Genomic DNA, 8003 nt, shown 5'->3' on the forward strand with positions numbered 1-8003 from the left:
CAAATGCGTCGCTACGAACTTAACGGGTATACAAGATGACAGACATACTAGACAAACGACATCAACGGACAAGATGGGACAACACATGACTTACCCGACTGGGACGAGACACATGTGGGGTACCTGTGCGAACAGGCAAGGGAAGGGGGGACACCGAAGATTGTTTCCATGGGGGGGAGGAGCCGCTCCTTGGTCTGCAACCTAACTTGCTCTTTCCGGCCGGTAGCAGCGCCCTACTCTGTCTGTTACTATGTCAGCTGTAGGTCTGCTTTGTTGAAGGAGAACGCATCTGATTTTATTAATGCAAGATTGTGTCGGCATCTATCCCCGGGATGTCTATTTGGGCTAACCATGGGGCCCATACTTTTAGAAATTTTTAGCCAGAGTCGTTGACCCAACTAGTCAACTGCTCCATCTGGCAGACATGCCAAATTCTGTTCCTGATTTTAGGTAAGGCTGGTAAATCCGGCTGTTTCCACATTGCTGCAATCTCGTACCTTGTGGCAGTTGCAAAATGCGCAACAAATTTGTGTGTCGCCTTGGACACCCCCCGGATCCGTCTGCCCACTAGGAACAGCCACGGGTCAAGGGGGATCTCCAACTCGAGTATCCGCTGTAACCAATCTCTAATGGTTTCCCACATCGGGACCACTTTCGGGCAGGACCACAGCATGTGTTTTAAGTCAGCGACTTCCCCGCACTGTTTTGGGCAGAGCGGGGTATATCCCCTGACAAATTTAGCGAGTTTTAGTGGGGTATGGTACCACCGCATTAGGACTTTATATGCGTTCTCCTTCAGCGTGGCACATATTGAGCTTTTAGCTACCGCTTGCAATATGTGGTCCCAGTCCTCGTCCTCTAGAATCTCCCCTAAATCTGTCTCCCATTGTCGCATATATTTCAGTCGGGGGGCCTCTGCTGTCTCTGGACAGATCACCTCCTGTACATCCTAGACGTAAGTCCCCGGGTGTCCGTTTCTCTAGAACACAGCTGTTCAAAATTGGTACGCGCTGGTCGAATTGGAGCTTTGTTATAGAATGCCCTGACCTGGAGGAATCTAAAAAATTCTGTGCCTGGCAGTTTTTTCTCATCTTTAATCATTTCGAACGTCTTCCATGGATCTTTTTAAAGTGAAGTTTTCCGTGGAAGTCGCCTATACCCATGTGTGGGTGAAGAGGCGTAAAGTAAAGTAAAAGTAAGTCTGTGGATGGAAGCTCCACGCGTACACATATGCATGGGCTGAATTTGGAGAGGTAACTGGCATGTTATAGGCATCTACAACGCCTATACTGTATACGCATAAATGTGACCTGTGTAGGGGAAACTACATTGGGGATATGTCAATCTACAGGACCAAAACTAGTAAATTGTGGGTGGTTTTGGATTAAAAATAAATAAATAAAGAAATAATAGTTCTTACTTTTACCATCTTTGTTATTTAAAAAAAAAAATGAAAACAAAGCTTTCCCCTTTCAGTGCCAGACGCACTGACAGCGAAAAAGTTGAAAAAAACAAACAAAAAAACAATTTTTTTCTTTCTATTTTGATGTTAACAAAATAAAATAAAAAGATAATATTTCACCTGCCCAACCTGTTTTTTTTTACTTCAATGGGAAAACTTGCTCTATTTGTATCCCAGACACAACCTACCCCCTTACCAGTTTCTAAAATAGCACAACGTCACAGTTTTTTTGGGGGTGGAAATCTCTCAAGTTGGGTACAGTAAATAAAAATAGCACTTCTGAGCACACTCATCCACCTCAGACAGGTAGAAACCAGCTACTGCGCAGACCCTACTGCTGCAATGTCACTTTCTCCTGCTGTTGCCCATAACCAAAATGGCTGCTGACACCTTCAACCGCGGGAGACACGCGTACGTCGCTGTCAGCCGTTGGCCCCGCCCTCCCGCGTGCAGTCAGGAGACAGCATAGGAAGAGGCGGCGCAGTGACGGCCGGCAGGAGGGAGGGGGACATGGGGCAGTGGCAGCACAGAGCATCCACCTCTCACCGCGGGGAAACACAGCGACCGGGCCGAGACTGAGGAGTCACCGCGGGGAGACACAGCGCCCGGGCCGGGACTGAGAAGTCACCGGGAAGAATAAACCCCTCGCTCTGCCTCAGCACAGCCGCCGAGGTGAAGATGGCCTCGCTGTGGGTGAGAGGCTGCGTCCGGCCCGCCTGGGTGTCCAGAGCCCCGCAGGTGTGGAGCCGGGGAGGACTGATGAAGGGTAAGAGTGTAACAGGGAGCGGAGGACGGCTGTCTGAGTGTGACAGGGAGGGGAGGACGGCTGTCTGAGTGTGACAGGGAGGGGAGGACGGGTGTCTGAGTGTGACAGGGAGGAACGTGACACCCTGTGTCAGATCCAAAGGCCCGGAGAGGTGGGGAATATACCCAGACATGATGCATGGAAATACATGTGCACGCCGGTGTGTAACGCGCGTGTGAACGCCGGTGTGTAACGCGCGTGTGAACGCCGGTGTGTAACGCGCGTGTGCACGCCGGTGTGTAACGGGCATGCACACGCACGTGTATAATGGGCATGTGTGTGCACGTATGTCAATGTATGCTAATGTCCTCATATTTACCCTCTAGAGAGAAAATAAAAGTGATCATGTTGGTGTGTGCTGGAAAATGTTAATACCGCTCTATATATTAGTGCCACTATATAGTTGGGTGTAGAAATCTGCACGGATGTTAATACAGGAGTTTGGGGTGTAGATAAGCTATAGATATTTTTACTAAATTTAGTTCCTATATTAATTCTTATATATATATATATATATATATATAGACAAAAAAAGAGAGAGAGCGCACGCCCCATAGCATAATACTGCATAAAATTTATTAAAACAAGGAAGGGGATGGGAAATGGGGGGGGGTAGGAATCGCACTCACAGGATGCAAATGGTTAAAAGGCAATTTGTGATTATATCATCACCATCCGGTTCTGGATACTGCAACACGTCTCCGTGGACTCCTTCAGGGCTGCCAGACACGATCACCAGGGACCAGATGTTAAAGGCTACGTCCGCTGTCTATATAGAGTCCAAAACTCCAGCTCACACTTCCAATGGCCGCCGATCGTATTCCCGCGCTTGGTATAGGCTGCTGCGCGTGCGCGGCGTCGTCGTCGTGATGACGTAATCGCGCTCTCAGTGCCCTAACGCGTTTCGTCACCTGACCGGTAACTTTCTCAAAGGGCTGATATATATATATATACACACACATACACACACACACACACACACACACACACACACGATACCGTTGTTACGCAAAATCAAAGGGCAGCACTCTGGTAAGTAGGTAAACAAGGATTTTGTATTGAGAAAATGACACAACAAGCCAACCACCTTGAGACAGGTCCCGTTGGGGGACCGAAACGTTGGTTTGTTGTGTCATTTTCTCAATACAAAAACTTGTTTACCTACTTACCTGAGTGCTGCCCTTTCATTTCGCGTAACAATGGTATTGTATATCTTATTATTTATGGGATTAGTACTTACCTATTAGGATTCAACCAGTGGAGTGTCGGCTGTGCAAGTAAGATCAGTGTTGGAGGAACCACTAATACATCCCATGCAAGTGATTATGATCCTAAAATTAATGTCAAAGTAGTATTTCTTTCAGATTGGTAGGAATTGTGTATTGATCTATTTTCACTGTGTAATAAAGAGCAGCTGTAAGATTAGTCTCCCATGTTGTATTTAAATATTGAAATAATGACTGGACTTAGATGTGAGGAGGAGTGGTAATGTTGTGTTGCCTTTGATGTTTTTGAAAGCAGTTTGAGTCTCAGGATTAGCTCCTTAATGTCCCTGAGCTGCTGGCACCAACATTTGGATTGTAAACTCTACGGGCAGGTGTAATTCAATGTCCAGCACAGAGTACATTGAAAATATTTCAGTCTAAGAACAAGGTCTTTGGAAGGTGCCTGTTCACCCTGCTACCTCCTGCCCTGTTCGTGATGACCTGGGTAAGGACAAATCGGGACGTCTGAGCTGTTATCACCCCTGTGTGAGATGAGATACATGATATCATGCCTGTCTAACTGCCTGGGAAGAGGAATTTACATTAGGCCCTTATCCTGTCCGATGAAACGTCACTCGCCTGCATTACAGTGGTTGTATTTATGCCAATGTCACCCTTACGTTGTTGTGGATACACTTTTAAATGGGCTATGTATGACACCCTTTCAGGCAGTTGGCATTTTTTTGTCATTCTATTTTTTTTACTTTAAAATGTTGTCTTGTGCTTTCGAACACATTTTTTTATTTAAAAAGATCTGATGTTCCTGTTCAGAGGAGATCAGCATTTGAAATATGAAATGTTTGGCAAGTAAAAGATGGAGCTCTCCCCAGAGCAGTCAAAGGGTTAACATAGTAACCTCTGACACAGAAGATTAAGAACATCATGTTTTTTAATACACAGAAAAAGAGCAGGACATGCTCAGGGGTGAAGATATTAGCAGTACATACGAGTTAAATGCAGAAACTTCTATTGGCTTGGCAGGGGGTGGCTACTTTGATCCCCACAAAGTTAGAAATGTAAAAGATGATTAAGTCCTTCAGGGAAATAATGTAACATTTTAAAACTTTAACTCTAGGTTCTGTTAGGCGGATGTAACCAGTTACGTATCTTGGTGAGTTCCTTATAGATTGATTGAACCAGTTCAGCACTGACGCCTGTATGGGCTGATCTCACCTGGCTTCCACATGCCTGAGGTTGGATGACCTTGACGTGATGATTCACAGGCCCATGTGATGAACACATGGCTTTGCACCAACAATGGCAGTACAGAACCTGAGCATTGTTTGGTGCCAGGGTGTCTGCAGCCACATTGTGCAAGTCATGTATATATGAAATAAAAACCTATGGATCTGCCACGTGCAGAGGGGACCTTGGGCAACAAAACCTGACACTTCATAATTCCCCTGTTGCAATGAAGCTGGCTACTTCCCCATCACCTGATACAGCTGTGAGGATGTTGAACTCCTCCTTTGTCAGACATGCCTACCAACAATATTTCCATCACGTTTTAAGTTATGGTGGGTGAAAAAGGCAACAAGAAACCTCCACCGTATTGCATATAGCAAATAAAAAGATCACTGGTGAGCACATTCACATGTCTTAGGCAGGTCTGCAACCCTGCCTTTCAAATATTTCCCGTAGACAGGGGGTGGCCAACTCCAGTCTTCCAGGGCTGCCAGTAGGTCAGGTTTCCAGGATATCCCAGCTTTAGCACAGGTGGCTCAGTCAACGACTGCATCCTGTGCTGAAGCAGGGATATCCTTAACCTGTAAATGTTATATATACAATTTTATTAAAATGTTTTATTATTGTGCTCATTTTTATGTTCTATTTGATAATTATGCTTACAGCTGTTTGGCATTTGTCTGCGAGTTGAGGATTGGCCCTGCATTATGGGTGCCTGACCAATCACTTTGGAATGATGGATATTTATATAGCATGTTTACCCAGTCTCCTCATTCCCTGATGAAGTAGCGTTTCGCTACGAAACGTGTTGGATTGGGCCAAAGAGCTCTAAAGTTGTTTCTCTATCATTGGGAGCTTCACTACGCTGCTCCCGCTTCGGTTCGGCATTTTTTTGTACTATTGCCACTCCTTGAGACTGTGTGCTGCGAGTGACATCATCACTGTTTGTCCAATATCCCGTGTCACGTCACGTGACGTCATGTTCCTACAGCACTGTGTGCAGGACGGAGGACGCCAAGTGTGCTAAACTCCATTCTGGGACTAAACCTTCGGTTTCCTTTGCACGCTCTGAACCGGTTGATGTGGAGCAGTGCAGATTTGGTACTGCCTCTACGGAGAATTAGATGTGCTGTGGTGTAAGAGACTTTTCCTCTATTATACATCGGTAGGGCTGAATCATCTTGCCAATGAAGGCGAGTGACCCAGACGTTGACATCTTTACCTGTGGTTCCAATTCCAGTGTGCGGTAACCCTTGACCAGTGTTTTGCAATTCTGTTCAGCTGTTCCTAGCTGATTTGGAGGGTGGCTCCTCCTTCCCAAGTTTGAAGCTCACCCCCACCCACTTTGAAATGGTTAAAAGCTCACTCCATCTCACCTTCCACACTCATGGGAACTTGCAGGCAGTTTGATTGCAACAAATCTAATACAAAGTGCTTTTCCTGGTATTATACAGGTTAATAAGAGCTTCAATCAGACTTAGAACTATGCAACTAATTTTGACAAATTTATTATAAATCATTCTTCCTGGTAATGTACAGGTTATTAAGAATTTATATTAGTGTTAGGACCCTTGAGACGTGGTATGCCTTGGAGGGGCTCAAGGGCTTACAACACTTTGGCCAAAGAGTTAAACTAAAAGCTAAAATACCATTTTATTCAAAAGAGATATATATATATATATATATATATATATATATATATATATATATATATATATATATATATATATATATATATTATTGAAAAAACAGAGAGAGGTAGAACCCCAAGGAGAGCACTCTACCAATGTGTAGCCAAAATGTATCAGAACCTAGTAAGGTGGGTGAGTAATGAATTAATTAAAACCAGAAACTTTAATTGAGTCTTAACTCTAAATATAAAATAATATGGGGAACACTATAGGTCAAGTAATATACTAATGATAGCCAGTGTATAGTGAATTAATATTAAAAATGAGCAAAGCAGACCACAATAAACTCTGTACTGTAAACCCAGAGTCTGGGATATGGCCGCACGATAACACTAGTGGTGTAGAGTAGATCCAAAGGATGGTTATAGGTCAAAACAGGTAACGGTAAGTGTCTAGTTTGTACTATGTCGTATGGCATAAATCAGCATGTCGATATCAACGCTGACTGTAGCAGTATACAGGTATAGCTGGTTACTTGTACAGGTTAGTGGTATTGTACCTATATCAGTAACACAGCACACAGAGTCAGTTATCTGTGTAAATAATGCCAAAAGCCGTGCTTGTTGGTGGTGTATCTCTATGTACAAAAGCCACTTGATGTTAGTATGGTGCGTGAGTATTGTACACACAAGTTAGTGGTATTGTACCTATATCGCTAGCACAGCCCACAGAGTCAGTTATCTGTGTAAACAATGCCAAAAAGCCGTGCCTGTTTATGGTGGTTCTCTGTAAGTATAAGCCACCTGGTGTTAGTGCGGTGCGTGAGTGTTGTACACACACATACACGTAGCAGTACACAGGTATAGCTGGTTACTTGTACAGGTTGGTGGTATTGTACCTATATCAGTAACACAGCACACAGAGTCAGTTTATCTGTGTAATTAATGCCAAAAGCCATGCCTGTTGATGGTGGATCTCTATGTACAAAAACCACTGATGTTAGTATGGTGCGTGAGTATTGTACACACAAGTTAGTGGTATTGTGCCTATATCGGTAACACAGCCCACAGAGTCAGTTATCTGTGTAAACAATGCCAAAAGCCGTGCCTGTTCATGGTGGTTCTCTATATGTATAAGCCACTTGGTGTTAGTGTGGTGCGTGAGTGTTGTACACACACATACACACCATATCAGTGTCAGTATTAATCTAAAACAGTGCACAAGTAGTGCCTGTTAACATGGATTGTGGTAGATTCGCGAAATTCATACACTCACACACATGTCAGAGAATATATTGACTGAATCAGTATTAATCTAAAACAGTGCACAAGTAGTGCCTGTTAACATGGAGTGGAATCACGCAATGCTTTGCTCATAACACACCAGACATACCTCCTATGTGGGGGGCTGGGGGCCTTTGGCAGCATGCCAGGAGCTCTCTAGTATCAGCCTCGGTGCGTCTGGTGATAGCTAAAAGTTAAGTTGATACCATCGGTAGCACAGCCATGCAGCTGAAGCTACTGGGTGCAGGAGGCGCTCCGACCGCCAGCGCATATCCCGCCCCTTTTGACACTGGCTATCATTAGTATATTACTTGACCTATAGTGTTCCCCATATTATTTTATACTTAGAGTTAAGACTCAATTAAAGTTTCT

At 44.4% G+C, this 8003-nt stretch overlaps 1 protein-coding gene across 2 annotated transcripts in view; it reads left to right on the top strand.

Annotated features, from left to right (window-relative positions):
- The first annotated feature begins 1913 nt into the window (after positions 1-1913).
- LETM1 (leucine zipper and EF-hand containing transmembrane protein 1) overlaps positions 1914-8003 on the top strand; it is a 59307-nt gene continuing 53217 nt past the window's right edge. For both annotated transcript variants that reach the window (XM_075571126.1, XM_075571134.1), the window contains exon 1: positions 1914-2228. In XM_075571126.1, coding sequence (XP_075427241.1) covers positions 2141-2228 — 88 coding nt within the window. In that variant the 5' untranslated portion in view covers positions 1914-2140. The remainder of the gene's footprint in view (positions 2229-8003) is intronic.

This window comes from Ascaphus truei, chromosome 1 (assembly GCF_040206685.1).
Source record: "Ascaphus truei isolate aAscTru1 chromosome 1, aAscTru1.hap1, whole genome shotgun sequence".
Taxonomy (NCBI): domain Eukaryota; kingdom Metazoa; phylum Chordata; class Amphibia; order Anura; family Ascaphidae; genus Ascaphus; species Ascaphus truei.